The 17,886-nt window shown below is 43.8% G+C and overlaps 2 protein-coding genes across 2 annotated transcripts; both read right to left on the reverse strand.

The window, feature by feature from the left end:
* Positions 1-935: 935 nt before the first annotated feature.
* apoc2 (apolipoprotein C-II) lies at positions 936-2,536 on the reverse strand. Its single transcript, XM_056267646.1, has 4 exons — positions 2,494-2,536; positions 1,856-1,918; positions 1,580-1,739; positions 936-1,405 (listed from the first exon to the last, which is right to left on the reverse strand). Exons 2-4 carry the CDS (start codon positions 1,902-1,904, stop codon positions 1,309-1,311), a joined length of 306 nt encoding a protein of 101 aa, XP_056123621.1. The 5' UTR covers positions 1,905-1,918; positions 2,494-2,536; the 3' UTR covers positions 936-1,308.
* Positions 2,537-15,101: 12,565 nt separating this feature from the next.
* apoa2 (apolipoprotein A-II) lies at positions 15,102-16,527 on the reverse strand. Its single transcript, XM_056267635.1, has 4 exons — positions 16,452-16,527; positions 16,122-16,158; positions 15,531-15,759; positions 15,102-15,446 (listed from the first exon to the last, which is right to left on the reverse strand). The coding sequence occupies exons 2-4, from the start codon at positions 16,156-16,158 to the stop codon at positions 15,287-15,289; spliced, it is 426 nt and encodes a 141-aa protein (XP_056123610.1). The 5' UTR covers positions 16,452-16,527; the 3' UTR covers positions 15,102-15,286.
* Between the last annotated feature and the right edge of the window lie 1,359 nt (positions 16,528-17,886).

Below are 17,886 nucleotides of genomic sequence, written 5' to 3' on the forward strand. Positions count from 1 at the left end.
AAAAAAACTTAACTCATTATTTTGTGTTATCTTTTTGCATGTTTTTTTTTTTAATTTAACTAACTTATTTCGATAAGTTGAGGACAAGAAAACTTAAAATTTCTTGTTGTCTGGACAATCTAGTTATCTCTACACAAAAAAATAAGTTGAAATAACTAAATTGCTAAAATATTTTTTACAGTCTCAAAAATATTATATTAAAAAAATCTAGCCCCAAACTTTTGAACAGTAGTGTATATAGACATGCTTTATTGTATCATTTAATATACTGAATATCTTAAATGAAATGTGACAGAACAGTCTGTAAAGTAACCATAAGTAAATAAATAAAAATAATTCTCAGTCTTGGAACCTTTTTTTCCACAGATATGACTTGAGGAAGGTTGTGTTGTTTCATTGCCAACATAGTTAATGGTTAAAAAAGTTAATCTAATGTTGCATGATAATTATATGTTATAGCATATCAGTTTCAGCAATGTCTGATGGACTTATTTTGTGTAATATTTACATCTTTGAATTGTTAAACGAAGAGGATCATCTTATGCTGCTAAAATGTTATTTAATTTATAAAGCTCATTATATTGAAATTCCTTAATCAGTCATGACAAATTGTACTTAACTGATGGAGAGATTGTTTGCATTCCCATAAGGCCTAATGTAAACAGTTGCATCCTTTGATCCCTCTAAAAAGACTTCTATTTGCAGATGCCATGGAAATTAATCCAATTACAAGTTATTCTTCATGGCAGTGTGTAAACTTGCACATTTTGTAGCACTTATGCTTCAAAATGATTGGTAATTAGAGTGTTCATATTTTCGATCTGTTTGCTATTACTTACGCAAAGGCCCACAAGCAAAGAAAATGGCTTGTTTTTCTACAAATGTGGAGTTTTATTGCAATGTGTTAATGCTCATGGACACAGAACCACTTAAAGTTGATATCATACAAGGATTTATTTAATCTATACAGACAATGAAACAGTCGATGATTGTTTTAACCTAGACGCATGTTAGAGGTGACCAGGTAACAGTCATGCGTAGAATCTCTAATCTTCATCCAAAAACAGGACGTGGTTGAGCCTTATTCCTGATTTTACTTCACATACTTTTCCACTGATGTGTGTCAGGGTGCTTTTGAAGTTGACAGGGCAGAGCTAACTGGTCATTGGGAGATAAGAGTTCAAAAGTCATGTTTTCACCCCAGACTGTGCCGTCTTCTTGCAGGATGCATGTAATTGTGATTCCAGCGTAGTGACAGACTCAGGACCAGAAACAGATGGAGCGGTGTTGAGGTCTGATATATGGAACTTAAGAGCTGTCTTGAGGGTACAAAATGTGGTACACCTGGTCGTTGAAGATGCCGGCGTAGGTGCTGACGGCACGAACTGTCTCGTCATACAGGTTTCTTGATGAGGGAGGAAAGAAAATGTCAGAACAAAATTAATAATGAGTCATCATGGTCAGGGTGTTGTGAACATTAAAAGCTCTTTATTGACCATGTAACTCTAAAAGCCCAGAGGAGTTGATAAAGGGAATGTTTGTGAGTACGGACTAGGGTAACATATAAAATTGGACTTACTTGGCTTTCTCTTCCAGCTTGTAGCCCTTGATGCTCTCTACATAGCTGCTGGCAGTGCCAACGCTCTGGTCGTAGTAAGACTTCAGGCTGTCCACCACAGTGGCAATGGTTCCCTTCTCCTCCTCCTCTGCCTGCCTGGGCACACGGAAGCTCTCCGCTCCTGCAGGGGGAGGGAAAGTTTGGCCGATGTTTCATTGTCACTTTACACTATCAGCCGCAAAGGGGACATAATAAAAATCTAATTGTGTGTGTGTGCTTATGAGTGTGTGTACGTACCCAGAGCAAGGAAAGCAATGAGCACTGTGATCGCCAGAAGCTTGTTCATATTGCTAGGTAGGTCTGAGGGATTCAGTAAAGCACTGGTCAGATAATGACAGCACAAGAATGAAAATAAAAATATGACCACAAGGGGGCAGTATTTTATCCCTTGTGACAAACTCAATTAACTCATCAATAAGCTAAAAAGCATATCGTTAGCCTCATAGCATAATTGCCTAAGTCATATTTCAATGTCTTTGGAAAACAAGAAAAAACTCAAAATGACTTAGGCAATTATGCTATGAGGCTAACGATATATATTCTGTTACACTAGATTGTCTTGTGTTGCTGAACATTACAAGGCAGATTTAGTAGTATATAAACAGTTCATTTTCATTTATTTTACTTTACTCTTACTTATTTTTTTGTAAGAAAGCATTTACTTAACCTAAAACCTTAACCTTTTTCATGCTTTTTTAAAAATATTCCTCGTACAGTCTTCTATAAAGACTTGCGTCATGTGCATTATAGGAATTCAGCAGATTTATGGATTCATAGGTGCTAAACAGTCAAGCATCATAAAATCTGTCCTATTATCTGAACATTTTTATAATGCCCTTTAATTAATACAAGAGGGAAAATATGGCTGTACTCACAGTTTCTCTTCTGCGGAAAGTGTGTCAGATGGGTTAGAGGCAAACACTCTTTGGCCTATCTTATATATATGGTTGCAGATTTATTGACCTGATAACCCAAGTGCCAAAGTGCAACCGTCTCAGATAAATGCTATGCGAGTGTGTATGTGTGTTTATGTAGCTGTGCTTTTTGCTGGGGTTTGTTGTAAGATAAGAATGACTAAAATGAGATTACTTGTTAAAAAGATATGGCTTTTCACATAAAGAGACAAACTGACTGATCACATTATACAAACGTGCTGACTTTGATCATCAGTCTACATTTAAGAATAAGGAAAGCTCATACCTGAGCTCTTTTATTATGATAATACTCTACGATAGCGTCTTTTATATTCTGTGCCCCATCCACCAGCAGACAGATAAATGCTCATAGGCTCTTGTCTTGCGTAATTGAACTTCAACATGTTTCCAAATAAAGTCCTAAGTCTGTTTCACTATAGACACGTCAGCCTGTTAAGGCTACTTCAGGTTATTTGTGTAAAAGTGTGTTTGTATTTGGAATCAAGGTGGGATGTTTTCGAGTTTGTGAAAACAATTTCCTCCCAAACATGTTTGTATAATATCATGCTGTGGAAATGTTATGATATTCTTAAACACCATGGAAAGATATGAAAAGTGAGAAATCACAGTGAGGTTTCTAACTTTAATCCTAAACCGTGACACTGTTGTTCCTTAGAGGGATATTAGGTGTTCTGTGTTGCTTGAAAATGTCCAAAACCCATCTAATATTAAATAGTTGAAATTCTATGTGGGGGGGGGATGCATATGTTATGCAATATGCCAAGTCATGAACTTCACCAGGGGGTTACCATTGGGAGCTTCAGTTTTGACTGACACACTCTTGTTGCACACTTGGGGGCATTATTACATTAAAGAAAGGCAACGCTTCAGTTGGTCAGATCGTAGCCACCTTAACCCCCTGTAATGCATTTAAAGCTGTATACACCTGTTGCATTCCCAAAAAGGTAAGCTTATAAAAATGTAATATTTTCAACTAAAACCAATGTTTTAAGTTTTGAATGTTGCCATGTTTTTACCATGCTATTACTACATTTACACCATCATTATTGATTAAAAAAATAAAAAATTCTTTGAAATGTACAATTTTACAAGAACTACAGCAAAAGCCAGTGTGATGCAAGAAAACTACACATTATTTTTCAAACAAATCAAAACAAAACAGCATCAATATTACTCTGAAATGTTTTCAAGCGAAATATATAAATTTTACTTGCATAAACTTTAAGATGAAAAACGTCTCGGTTACGTATGGTAACCCTTGTTCCCTGAGTAGGGAACGGAGACGTCTCGTCGGAGGAGTTTCCAACGAATTGAGATCACGCTAGGGAGACCAATTGCCTTCGAGTGAATTAAAACGAGCCAATAAATATTGGCATGCGGGATTTGCATTCCGCGTCCCGCCTATCAATGCGGGTATAAAAGCGGAAGCGAACGCACATACCATTGCTTTACGCTGAGGAGCCGGACGGTGTCCAGTCCCCCGCGAAGGTACAGCAAACATGGCGAGGGGACGAGACGTCTCCGCTCCCTACTCAGGGAACGAGGGTTACCATACGTAACCGAGACGTTCCCTTTCGTATGGGAACTCCTACGTCTCGTCTGAGGAGTTTCCAATGAATTGGGATCCCAAATAAAACGCCATGGTGCTAGCCCCTTCCAGCGCCCAGCTGAGCTACCCGCCAAGCAGTTTCTTAGTTTCTTTAGGGCGGGAGCTAGCTAGGAAAAAATCACACTGCTGTTCCGCAAGACCCGCTCAGTGGACTTGGATAACACTGGGGAAACGTGCCCAACCTGTAGGAGGGAACGTTGCGGAGCCCCTGGCCTGCCCGAGGGTAGGCACTGGAATACACGCATGTACTAGCCCGTAGGGTAGTGAAACATACGGGAGTCCTTGAGGTAGCCCCAGCCCGTAGGGTGGGAGCGTACTCAGCAAGGACGACAGAATGAATCTGTCGAGGGGAAGACATGGAGCTAGCCCGGAGGGTAGCTGGAACGTGGAGAGTGGTCACGTAGAAACCACCGTGAAGGTCACCCAGTCAATTAACAACTTCTTATGAGAGGTAATAGACCTGGCGCCGGGCGATCCGCCTCGCCTGGTGCCGGAGGGTGATGGAGGAACTCACGAGGTTAGCCATTTGTTGGGGAACCAACGGAGCAAAAAAGCCCACGGATCCGGCTCATAAGGCGGGAGTGGTGCAGCAAGCCTACTCCCTCGCGCCACTGGCCGTAGCGAGTAAACGGGAGGAAACCGGTTCAACACGTAAGCTATAAAACCTGGCAAACATGTTAGGTGTCGCCCAGCCCGCAGCTCTGCAGATATCTGCCAGCGAGGCGCCTTGTGCCAACGCCCAGGAGGAAGCAACACTCGTAGTGGAGTGAGCCGTCAACCTGTGTGGGCAAGGCACGTCCTGGGATTCATAAGCCCGGATGATAGCATCCACTAGCCAGTGGGCTAACCTCTGCTTGGAGACAGCCTTCCCCTTCTGCTGGCCTCCGTAACAGACGAAGAGCTGTTCTGAGGTCATGAAGCTTTGCGTTCTGTCCATATAACAACGTAGTGCACGTACGGGACAGAGAAAAGTCAGGGCTGGGTCTGCCTCCTCCACGGGCAGCGCTTGCAGGTTCACTACCTGATCTACAAATGGAGTGGTAGGAACCTTGGGCACATATCCGAACCGGGGTCTCAGAACCACGTGAGAAAGGTCCGAACTCTAGGCACGATTCGGCGACCGAAAAAGCCTGCAGATCCCCGACCCTCTTGAAGGAAGCTAGAGCCAATAGAAGAGCAGTTTTTTCAGACAAAACTTTTAGCTCTATATAATTTAAGGGCTCAAATGGGGGCCTTTGAAGCGCTCTCAGCACCAGGGCGGTCCCAAGAGGGTACAGGGTGCAAATTACGAGGGGGATTTAACCTCCTAGCACCCTTAAGGAATCTGATGATCAGGTCGTGCTTCCCTAACGACTTCCCGTCGATCACATCATGATGGGCAGCTATTGCGGCCACATATACTTTGAGGGTGGAGGGAGACAGCCTTCGCTCCAACCCGTCTTGTAAAAAGGAAAGCACGACACTGATTGGGCAAGTTCGGGGGTCTTCCCGGCGGGAAGAGCACCAAACGACGAACAGGTTCCACTTCAACGCATAGAGGCGCCTCGTAGAGGGGGCTCTAGCGGAAGCGATGGTGTCTACCACAGCTTGTGGTAGGCCATCTAGAACCTCCGCGTCCCGTCCAGGGACCAGACATGGAGTCTCCACAGGTCTGGACGCGGGTGCCATAGAGTGCCCCGTCTCTGAGAAAGCAGGTCCTTCCTCAGAGGGATGGGCCAGGGAGGTGCTGTCGCGAGGAGCATGAGTTCCGGGAACCAGGTCCGGTTGGGCCAGTACGGCGCAACTAGCAAGACCTGCTCCTCGTCCTCCCTGACTTTGCACAGTGTCTGTGTGAGAAGGCTCACTGGGGGAAACGCATATTTGCGAAGGCCCTGGGGCCAGCTGTGCACCAGTGCATCCGTGCCGAGAGATCCTCCGGTCAGGGAATAGAACAACTGGCAATGGGTCGTGTCCGGAGAGGCAAACAGATCTATCTGAGCGGCTCCGAAGATTCCCCATATCAGCTGAAACACCTGGGGATGGAGTCGCCATTCTCTCGGAAGGGGCGGCTGCCGTGAGAGCTCGTTGGCTGCACGGTTGAGCACACCAGGGATATGAATGGCCCGAAGCGACCTCAGATGCTTCTGACTCCATAGGAGGAGATGGCGGGCGAGTCGCGACATACGACGGGAGCGTAGACCACCTTGATGGTTGATGTACGCCACGGTCGCAGTGCTGTCCGTACGGACCAGTACATGCCTGTGCAGAAGCAGCCCCTTGAGGCGGCACAAGGCTAAGCGTACTGCTTGCAACTCTAGGCAATTGATGTGCCAATGCAGCTGAGGCCCCGTCCACAGACCTGAGACTGCATGCCCGTTGTACGTGGCCCCCCATCCGTTGGCAGAGGCATCCGTGAAAACCACAGCATGCCTGGACACCTGGACTAAGGGCACTCCGGCCCGTAGAAAGGCAGGGTCCGACCAAGGACTGAAGGTTTGGCGACAGTGCGGGGTAATGTTGACCCGGAACGTGCCGTTCTGCCACGCCCATCTCGGGACTCGATCGTGAAGCCAGCGCTGAAGCGGTCTCATATGCAACAGGCCGAGCGGCGTTACTGCGGCTGCGGCTGCCATATGCCCCAGTAGCCTCTGAAATTGCTTCAGTGGGACCGCTGACCTGCCTCGAAAAGACCTGAGGCAGTTGAGCACTGACTGGACGCGCTCCTCGGTGAGGCGCGCAGTCTGACTGACCGAGTCCAGCTCCATACCGAGATAAGAGATCCTCTGCGTGGGGCAGAGTTTGCTCTTGTCTCGGTTGACCTGAAGTCCCAACCGGCTGAGGTGCCGGAGCACCAGGTCCCTGTGATCGCACAACAGATCTCGCGAGTGAGCTATTATCAGCCAGTCGTCGAGATAATTGAGAATGCGAACGCCATGTTCTCTCAAGGGAACAATGGCCGCCTCCACGACTTTCGTGAAGACGCGGGGCGACAGGGCCAAGCCGAAGGGTAGGACCTTGTACTGATATGCCCGACCCTCGAACGCAAACCGAAGAAACGGTCTGTGTCGAGGCAGAATCGAGACATGAAAGTGCGCGTCCTTCAGGTCGATCGCTGCAAACCAATCCTGGGGACGGATGCACTCGAAGATGCGTTTCTGCGTAAGCATCTTGAACGGGAGCTTGTGAAGGGCCCGATTCAAAACACGCAGATCCAGGATTGGTCGTAACCCACCGCTTTTCTTGGGTAAAATGAAGTAAGGGCTGTAGAACCCAGACCTCATCTCGGCTGGAGGGACCGGCTCGATCGCGTCCTTCGCCAGCAGGGCAACGATCTCTTTCCTCAGGACAGGGGCGTCGCCACTCCACACTTGGGTGAAGAGGACACCCCTGTACCTGGGAGGCCGGCGGGCAAACTGAATTGCATAGCCGAACTAGATGGTGCGAACGAGCCACCTGGACGGTCTCGGAAGCGCTAGCCAGGCTTCGACAGACTGAACCAACGAGCCCACTAGGACCACCGGCGTACCCGCGGAGGGGCAGCGAGGTGGAAGGCAGGGACCCGCCCTCGGAGCCATTGCTGCGGCCGAAGGTGGGGTCTGTGTGTGTGGTGCAACACTTACCTGCCTCCACCGGGGGGCAAACACCAGGGAAGGCCCATCTTTCTCTGGGGCGTTCGACTGCTGACTGTCCCGAGGCGAAGTTTGGAGGGGAAACGAGGAGCGAGGCTGGGGGGCGTCGAGTCCTGGGTTCCGCACCTCCTTGCCCAACGACAGACGAGAGTGACGAGGCCGAGGCGGCATCACTGGCATCTGAGCGCTGGGGCGAGGGGAATGAGAGCGGCGAGGCAACGTGGCGGCGCACACTGTCATTCTGGCCCTCTTGGACGGAGGAGACTGAGAGTGACGAGGCAATTGAGCGTCGTTCTTGACTGCCAGTCTCGACCGTGGGAGACCCAGAGGAAACGGAAACTGCTCTTTTATTGAGAATTTGGGTACCTATTTGGAATTTGAGAATTTGAACAGAAACAAAAGGAAAAAGAAAATTCTCCACCCGGCCCTCCTCCGGGGGAAGGAGAGGTGCAGAGGCACCCTCCTGACGAGCAGAAACCGCATCCTCTGGGTGGCCCGTCTCAGGGTCGCTTACCTCTCCTCTTGCCGGGGGGTTTGGTCGAGGCCTGAGCGGGGTGGGCATCCTTCTTGCGGCCGGCACCCTGTCGCTTAGCTGGCTGCTGCTTGGGCTGAGCAGGGGCGGAGGCGGCGGCAGAAGGGGCGCCCTCGGCGACGAGCAGCCGGAGGCGCGACCGACGGGGGCGGGGCAGCCATAGCCCGCTTCCGAGGCATGATGTGCTTTATAACCTCCGACTGCTTCCAGGCAGCGGAAAACTGTTGGGCAAAGTTCTCCACCACATCGCCGAAGAGGCCACCCTGGGATATGGGAGAAGCAAGGAACTTGTTCTTGTCCGAGTCCTTCATATCCGACAGGGTAAGCCAGAGATGTCGCTGCTGGACCACGAGAGTGGACATCGCCCAACCCAGGGAACGCGCGGTGACTTTCGTCGCCCGTAGGGCAAGGTCCGTCGCCGTGCGCAGCTCTTGAAGCACCCCTGGGTCAGTACCACCCTCTTGCATGTCACAGAGCGCCTGGGCCTGGTGGACCTGCAGGAGTGCCATGGCATGCAGGGCAGAGGCAGCCTCTCCACACGCAGTGTAGGCCTTTCCAGTCAGACTGGAAGAGAACCTACAAGCGCGGGAGGGGAGCGAAGGGTCACCCCGCCAGGAGGAAGCGGAGGTGGGACACAGCTGCATCGCCACCGCGTGCTCCACTGGGGGGATGCCTTCGTATCCCAAAGCTGCCCCGCCATCGAGGGTGGTGAGGGAGGAGGAGGGAGTCAATCTCAGTCTAGCCGCCAGGGGGTTCGACCAAGACTTCGTCACCTCCTCATGCACCTCCGGGAAGAAAGGCACCGGAGCGGGGCGCTGAGGACCAGCACGGGCCGCTCCAAGAAACCAATCATCGAGCCGGGAAGGCTCGGGACGCGGTGGAGGGTTCCACACGAGCCCGACCTTCTCGGCCGCCCGGGCGAGCATAAGTGTCATCTCCGGGTCCGGTTTGGATAACGTTACCACACCCGAAGGGGGCAACGCAGCCGAGTCGTCATTCCCAGAGCCCGACTCATCTCCCTCCGATGCCGCAATCGACATCTGGTCCTCCGGAGGGGCCCCAAAGGAAACGACCGGAGCCACACGTGATGACCCAGCGCGCTCCTCCGAAGACCCCAGTGGTACGGCTGAAGAGGAGTGGGATGTTCGAGGGGGTCTTTCACCCGGCAGATCATTCCGCACTTTAACCCTCAAACCACCAGTGGGATTAGCCGAAGTAGCCTTCTTCTGGAGTGAACCAGAAGAAGAACTAGATCGGGGAATCTCCAAAGGGACTCCCCCTCTGGTGAGGGATCGCAGTCTTAGTCTCAACACCGCGACGGTCATGTTCCCGCAGTGAGAACATGACTCATCCACGAGCGCTGCCTCAGCGTGCGCGAGGCCCAAGCACGTGAGACAGCGATTGTGACCATCAGCCAGAGGCAGAAGTTGACCGCATCCAGAAACACACGGGTGAAACATCATCCTGAAAAGGATGCAAACTTCACTCGTGTTGCTCTTTCAAAGAAAAACGCTCTCTTTATTGTGCTGAAGCACACAGGGATCCAACGCGGCAACACAGCGGGGAAACTGCAAGCCCGCTGCGTGCACTCAACCGATTACCAGCTGTGACAACAGCTCTTTTGAAAAAGGCAGATCGCGTGCAGCAACAGCTGGCAACCGGGAGATCGCGAAGATCGCTGAAGCGCCGTCACACCAACACAGAGAGGTCTTCAAGGAAACAGCAGACTCGTTGAGCGTGAAGAAAAATGTAATCTTGAAGCTCATCACTCAGAGGACACTTAGTTCGGCTCCGAAGCTAAAAAGCAATGATATGTGCGTTCGCTTCCGCTTTTATACCCGCATTGATAGGCGGGACGCGGAATGTAAATCCCGCATGCCAATATTTATTGGCTCGTTTTAATTCACTCGAAGGCAATTGGTCTCCCTAGCGTTATCCCAATTCGTTGGAAACTCGAATTATATATATAGCCGCTCTGCAGTAAACCGTGATGTCATCGTTCAGCTCAGTTAAGTTCTTGTATAATGGTGTCAATGCCGGCAGATCAATATTATAGTTGAATATTAAATTAAATGTTAAATTTAATGTCCCCAACTAAGCTAGCCAAGCCAGTGGCAACAAAGGTGGAAAAAAGCGACAGTGGCAAGGAACCAAAACTCCATCAGGTGGCAGAATGGAGAAAAAAACCTTGGGAGAACCCAGGCTTAGGGGGCCAGTTCTCCTTAGGGGGCCAGTTCTCCTCTGGCCAATGAAGGAACAGAGTATGGTTATGATTCAGGCAGCATTATAGGTCAGAAGTCAGATTGGTTTGGAACAATCAGAATATTGTTCCATCTGGTTGAAGATCCGAGTCACGCCGGCATGAGACGAGTTTGTCGAGGATCAGTGCTGATGGCTGTCGTGGCGATGAGGCCTCACAGGGGAGAGTCTAGTTGACACAATCTCTGCTGACACTTCAGGGAAGCGTTGTGGTCATGTCTAGGCGCAGGTCCTCCATCTGATCTGGATACGGCCTGGATCCAGCTGATTACAGTGAACCTCGGAATAAGCAGAAAGACTAACATTAGCGTAGATGCCACTCTTCGGTAACACTTTATTTTACGGTGTCGGTGATACAGAGTTATTACTTAATTACTTACTTAGTAGTAGACATTGTAATAACATGTAACAAAATGTAATTAACATGTAACTAAGTTATGGAACAGCCTGTACTTACAGATTGTAATTACACTCATGTAGTAGGCAGCTACTGTTACACATATGTAACAGGCCGAGTCGGTTACATATGTGTTACCGACTTGGTACAATGTAATTATATAAGAAAGTACTTTGTACTACTCAATGTAACAAGTACTTAAATATGTTACTATGAAAAAAAGCCTGCAGTTACACATGGTCAATTTGTACCTTCTAAAATAGTGTATCAAGGTTGTACTTAAGTGTACTTCATGTGTATAAGGTATGTAGATACACATGAAGTACACTTAAGTACAATCTTGATACACTTTATTTTACGTAGCTTATCCCTGTGTAATATTATGTAATTGCAATGTAATTAGGAAGCTACCGCATGCATTTATGCTGTGAATGAGGGAGTTAGGCCTAATTCAAACTAAAGTACATATGGATAAAGTTTGTAGATACACATGTAGTACACTTAAGTACAATCTTGATACACTTTATTTTACATAGCTTATCCCTGTGTAATATTATGTAATTGCAATGTAATTAGGAAGCTACCGCATGCATTTAAGCTGTGAACGAGGGAGTTAGGCCTTATTCAAACTAAAGTACATATGGATAAGGTTTGTAGATACACATGTAGTCTACTTAAGTACAATCTTGATACACTTTATTTTACGTAGCTTATCCCTGTGTAATATTATGTAATTGCAATGTAATTAGGAAGCTACCGCATGCATTTAAGCTGTGAACGAGGGAGTTAGGCCTAATTCAAAATAAAGTATACTTATGGATAAGGCTTGTAGATACACATGAAGTACACTTAAGTACAATCTTGATTCACTTTATTTTACGTAGCTTATCCCTGTGTAATATTTTGTAAAATTTGTGAATGTAATTAAGAAGCTACTGCATGTATTTAAGCTGTAAACTAGAGGGTTAATTCAGATGGATAAGGTATGTAGATACACATGAAGTGCACTTAAGTACAACCTTGATACACTTTATTTTAGAAGGTACAAAATGACCATGTGTAACTGCAGGCTTTTTACCTTAGTAACATATTTAAGTACTTGTTACATTGTACCAAGTCGGTAACATGTATGTAACTGACTCAGCATGTTACATGTGTAACAGTAGCTGCCTAATACATGAGTGTAATTACAATCTGTAAGTACAGGCTGTTCCATAACTTAGTTACATGTTAATTACATTTTGTTACATGTTATTACAATGTCTACTACTAAGTAATTAATTAACCCTCTGGGGTTCTTCGGACCAAATGGACCCGAAGAATTTAAATAAAAAAATGTGTAAAATCATAGCTTCATCGGAATGGTCCGAAATATTGAGGTCATGATCCAAGCATGCTAAGTGGTCGTCACACTTCTGCTCTTTGGTCAAAAATGACCCCCATAGGAAATGAATGGGAAATTGTCAGAGTTTTTTTTTTTTGCATACAATCTACAAATCAGCCAGGATGCAGAAAAAAGGACTCAACAGTGAAGGGGTGAATCTCTAAAACATCAAGAGTGCAAAACAGACACACACACATACACACACACACACACACACACACACACACACACACACACACACACACACACACACACACACACACACACACACACACACACACACACACACTGTATTATATATTTATAATAATCTGTATTATAAAGTAAAACTGGCACTTCAAATTACCATTTAAACCAAACAAACAAACAAAAAAGAAGACAAAAATAGTCTTTGAGAATCTGTTATTATATTTTAAAATCAACAACCTGAAAAAAATTGTCAAAGATGTGCAAAACTCACAAGAATTCTGAACCCTTTCTACAGAGAGCTGTAAATCCACTAGTGGTAAAAATGTGCTATTGCGTGATAAAAATGCTCAGTGTGTCCAGCAGATGGCATCCATCTCATTTCAAAAATTGTTTTCATGAGGCCTAGGCTTGACTCTAAAATGAAATACAGCTTTTAAAAAAAATTAAAAAAATACATATTTATAAAAAAATTATATTATATTCAATGGGAAAAAATTTGTCATAATTATTGCATAAATATTAATTATAAATCATAAAATTTTCTCAAAACACCAAAAAATAAAAGAATTTTTTTTATAAAAAACAAGTAAAAAAAAATATATATATGATTTTCTTTTAATAAATATGAATCAAACCCTTCCGGACCATTTGGTCCCGAAGACCCTGAGTGTGACCCTGAAATGAAGGACCCCAGAGGGTTAAGTAATTACACTGTATCACGGACACCGTAAAATAAAGTGTTACCCCATTCTTCTTATGATGTAACGGATACATTGGGTGTTATAGAAAGTGTTCCCGTTTCCGGCTGACCAAATTTATGCAGCATAATAATCATTTAACTGATTTGAATAATAGGAATGTATAGTGTTCTATGTGTATGCCAGGTTAAAGAGATGTGTTTTTAGTCTACATTTAAACTGACAAGAGTGTGTCTGCTTCGCGGATAATGTTAGGAAGACTGTTCCAGAGTTTAGGTGCTGAATAGCAAAATGATCTACCGCCAGCAGTCGATTTTGATATTCTAGGTATTATCAACTGGCCAGAGTTTTGAGATCGCAATAGACGTGAAGGACTATAATGCGTTAAGAGCTCGCTCAAGTACTGGTGAGCTAAACCATTTAGTACTTTGTAAGTAATCAACAATATTTTAAAATGTATAAGATGTTTAATAGGGAGCCAATGCAGTGTTGACAGAACCGGGCTAATTCGGTCATACTTCCTGGTTCTAGTAAGAACTCTAGCTGCTGCGTTTTGGACTAGCTGTAGTTTGTTTATTATGCGTGCAGGGCAACCACCCATAAGAGCATTACAATAATCTAGCCTTGAGGTCATGAACACATGAACTAACTGTTCCGCATTTTTCATTGAAAGCATATGTCGTAATTTAAGATGGAAGAATGTAGTTTTACAGATGCTAGAAACGTGGCTTTCAAATGAAAGATTGGTATCAAAGAGCACACCCAGGTTCCTAACCGATGACTTGACAGAGCAGCCATCAATTGTTAGACAGTATTCTAGGACAGTATTCTAGGTTAGTACGTGCAGAGGTTTTTGATCCAATCATTAGAAACTCTGTTTTTTTCAGAATTAAGTAATAGGACATTACTAGTCATCCAAATTTTTATATCAGCTATGCATTCCGTTAATTTCTTGAATTGGCAAGTTTCGTCGGGGCGAAATTGAGTCCCTCAATTGTCCTCAGTGTGGAAAGATGGATCTCAAAATCACACAGTCACTGCTGGAAAGGGTTAAAGTAGGCAAAAGATCCTGGAAACCTGAAGAATTTGCAGGACCTGAAGGATTTTTCTGAACAACATTGGGCAGTTTAACTGCTCAGGACAAACAAGGGACTCAATAACAACCATCACAAAACAAACAAAAAACAGTCGTGGATCATCCAGGTAACGACACACTATTAAGAATCAAGGGTATGTACATTTTTGAACTGGGTCATTTTTTATAAATTTAGCTATTTTTTGTCTTGTGGACTGTATGTAAAATATCTTGATCAGGACAGTACGAAATAAAAAATAACATGCATTTTGTTTGATCTCCCTTATTTTGTTAAAATTAACATTTTGCAGATTCTGCTAGATGTAGGCCTATGTAAACTTTTGAGCATGACTGTATTATTATTATTATTTTTATTAGTTGACACTAAATTTCTATAATCCAAAAGCTAAAGGTGAAAATTGTATGAAAATATATTTTTATCAGTGATGGACAGAATGAGTCGATTATACAGTAGTTGCTTTTTAGCCTATTATTTGATTTCCTTTCTGTCGAATAACACATTTATTCTAGAGTCTAATTATTATGTTCAAGTCAGAGCGGGACAGTGGACCTTATCAGTGGTCATTACACAAGTGTTCAATACATGTGTGAAAATTGACCTTTCAGGTGTTTAAATAAATACACCATGTTTACATTAATATACCTATGTTTTATTTGTGTGCTACAGTACACATTAGTTAATCACATCCAAAACCAGGGTTTGCATTTTCCAGAGGTTTTTTATTTCGAATGAGTCTTGTTTCTTTATGAGGCACACAAAATCACATGACCGGATGTTATTTTTTTCTCTGCACTAAGCAGAACAGTATCAAATACACAGATACAGTATATACATGCAAATACACTGTACTGACATGCTGACTGAGCTGGACAAACAGTTTCAGATTTGGATCTATTATTGAAGCAATGAAATTGCATGTTTGCTTGTTTGAAGTAGTCAGTGTTTGATGAGCAGTGGACTCTAAGCCCCTTGAGGCAGGACGGTATCCAGCACTGGCTTGATGCTGGTGATTGCTTTGTCCAGGTGTTCGCCAACGTAGGGCCGGAGGTAATGGCCATAAGCACCGAGAAGAGCCAAGCGAGCTTTGTCCACCACAGGCTCCATCTCACTGACCAGACCGCTGGAAGAAGCACACATGGATTTACTCACAGTTTCCTCACATGATGCCGTAAGAGCCATATGACTAGTTTGAGGCAGCCCTCACCTGATAATTTTGACGGCGCTTTCCATTCTTGGGCTTTTCTTAAGTTCATCATAAATCTCCTGGGCTCTTCCTCCTGATGGTGAGCTCTCTAGCATTGGCTGAGCTGAGTCTTTGACCTTTTCCCAAGCAGTGACAATCCTCTTAAAGAAAACTGCCTTCAGTCCCTCATATTTCTCAACTAACTCCTTGTCAGGCTCGGGCCATTGCTGTGCCCAGACACACACCGACACTACAAGAGGAAGAAAAGACCTTGAGAATGATATAAAAGAGCACCGTGCCCACCTAAAACAGCATGCTTACCCACATTCATTGAAGAATTTCTGGTTATTATGTGTGAAAACAGAGTTTGGACCAGAGAAAGGTCTGCACGATTATGGCATGTCAGTCATTCATTTATACAATACTAAATGCAAATAGACTTGTGACTTATTTTACTTCTTGTTTGAATTAAATCTGCCTAAAACTTCCATTAGGGTCATAATTTTGATGAGCAAATCGAAATTAACAGGCCTTCTGTTCTAAAATATCTTTCTTTTGTCCAGTTGTGCACCAGTTAACAAAGAGATCCAATTTTTAAGAACTAGTTTTTACCTTGGAGTGCAAGGATGAGAGCAAATGTCAGCTTCATCTGGGAGAGGAGACAGACATTTAGACATGATATGCTTGGAATATATGTGAATATCACCAGTTTTCACTTAAAGTTTAACATATATTTACAACTTACATGTATTTAAAACAAATGTATAAACAGTCAAGAAAATATGTTTATAATGCAATATGCCTTGTTTTGCATTTGCGGAAAAAAAAGAGAGATGCATTTCAATTCTTTTTAAAATAGTGAGGCATTGTAAGTAGTTTATCCCCACGTTAATGCATGAATGCATGTATAAATAAGAGCAACATACTGAAGACTCACTTTACCTTGTGCTAGTGAGATTCCTGTAGAGAGAAATAAAGGACTGGAGTCAACTGCACCAGCTGAGTCTGCAGTTATATTGTCTGCCGTCCATCCCTATATCTGCCTGACCGCTTGACCAAACAAACGTCATCACACACACTCAATAACTCACAATCAATCACACACTCATGCTGCATGTATACACACCCACGCGGGTGGACTTACTGTTCCTACAGGGCAAACATGTCCACCATGGTTTGTCCACTCAAAGTCCACTGTTCCCTGTATGTGTATTATTAAGGCATATGAAATCCCTAATTAAAGACGTTTATGTGTTAAAGAGTGTTTAAAGATGCATTAAGGATAAATGTATACACTTAGCAGGTACTTTTATACAAAGCAGCTTCGAAAGTAAAGCAATGCAAAAAGAAAAGAAAGAAAAGCAAAGCTTTATATATATATATATATATATATATACTTTTTTATATTAATGATATCCTTTCTTTTCCACCCATTATTAGAGTGATGTTAGATGTATAAACCTAGAGAGAAACATTTCAGTTCAATTCAAATTTATTTGCCTTCCACAATACTGTTATTATAGTTTTGGGAGACCTAAAATATTTCACTGGTTTTCCATTGACGCCCTTTTGCGACCTCTTATTTATTAAAGCCGTTGATGTGAGTGTTTAAAGATAAGTTAAGGATAAATGTAGACACTTAGCAGGCACTTTTATACAAAGCAGCTTCAAAATAAGAAAAGCAATGCAAAAAGAAAAGAAAGAAAAGCAAAGCTTTATTTATATATAGTATATTTACTATATATAAAAGAAAGGATATGGTATATATCCCAACAAATGATTAAATATGATCTGGAAAATATTTACTTTTTTTATTAACCATATCCTTTCTTTTCTACCCATTATTAGAGTGATGTGAGATGTATAAACTCTGTATAAACTATAGAGTCCTAAAATATTTCACTGGTTTTCAATTGACCCCCTTGAAACCTTTTTCGACCTCTTGGGTGACCCTATCCCAGCTTCAAAAAGTCCTGCCTGTAAAGTACACATTTTAGTAGTACGTATTTCCCCGGGGTTTAAACCCAAAATCTTGGCGTTGCTAGCACCATGCTCTAGTTGAGTTACAGGAACACAAAGATGAGACAAAAGAGACATTTTTGTAACAGTTGCAATCATAAATTGCATATGATGGCTTTTTTAATAAAAAGAAATGCATATTAATATATTAAATATGTGAATATACTTCTCAACACAGAAGTCTCAAACTGAAAGGCTAAAAAATGCATTTTTTAGACATTCAAATAAACTTTTCTCATTTTCTTACACATTTTCTTAACCTATTCAGCATTAAATTTACTGATTGTGCTTGGACAGCAATTTAATTTTTTTCTTCCATGAGAGCCAGAATCAATATTCTTGACTTTAATGTACATAA

Source organism: Rhinichthys klamathensis, unplaced genomic scaffold (genome assembly GCF_029890125.1).
Source record: "Rhinichthys klamathensis goyatoka isolate OS25496 unplaced genomic scaffold, OSU_Roscu_1.1 h1tg000262l_1, whole genome shotgun sequence".
Classification (NCBI taxonomy): Eukaryota; Metazoa; Chordata; class Actinopteri; order Cypriniformes; family Leuciscidae; genus Rhinichthys; species Rhinichthys klamathensis.

Coding starts and splice junctions, on each gene's coding strand:
- apoc2 (XM_056267646.1), bottom strand. CDS start 1,904: ATGAACAAGCTTCTGGCGATCACAGTGCTCATTGCTTTCCTTGCTCTG. Junction 1,740..1,855: donor CATTGCTTTCCTTGCTCTGG/GTACGTACACAC, acceptor CTCCCCCTGCAG/GAGCGGAGAGCTTCCGTGTG. Junction 1,406..1,579: donor AAGCTGGAAGAGAAAGCCAA/GTAAGTCCAATT, acceptor TCCCTCATCAAG/AAACCTGTATGACGAGACAG.
- apoa2 (XM_056267635.1), bottom strand. CDS start 16,158: ATGAAGCTGACATTTGCTCTCATCCTTGCACTCCAAG. Junction 15,760..16,121: donor TCTCATCCTTGCACTCCAAG/GTAAAAACTAGT, acceptor TTCCTCTTGTAG/TGTCGGTGTGTGTCTGGGCA. Junction 15,447..15,530: donor AGCGCCGTCAAAATTATCAG/GTGAGGGCTGCC, acceptor TGCTTCTTCCAG/CGGTCTGGTCAGTGAGATGG.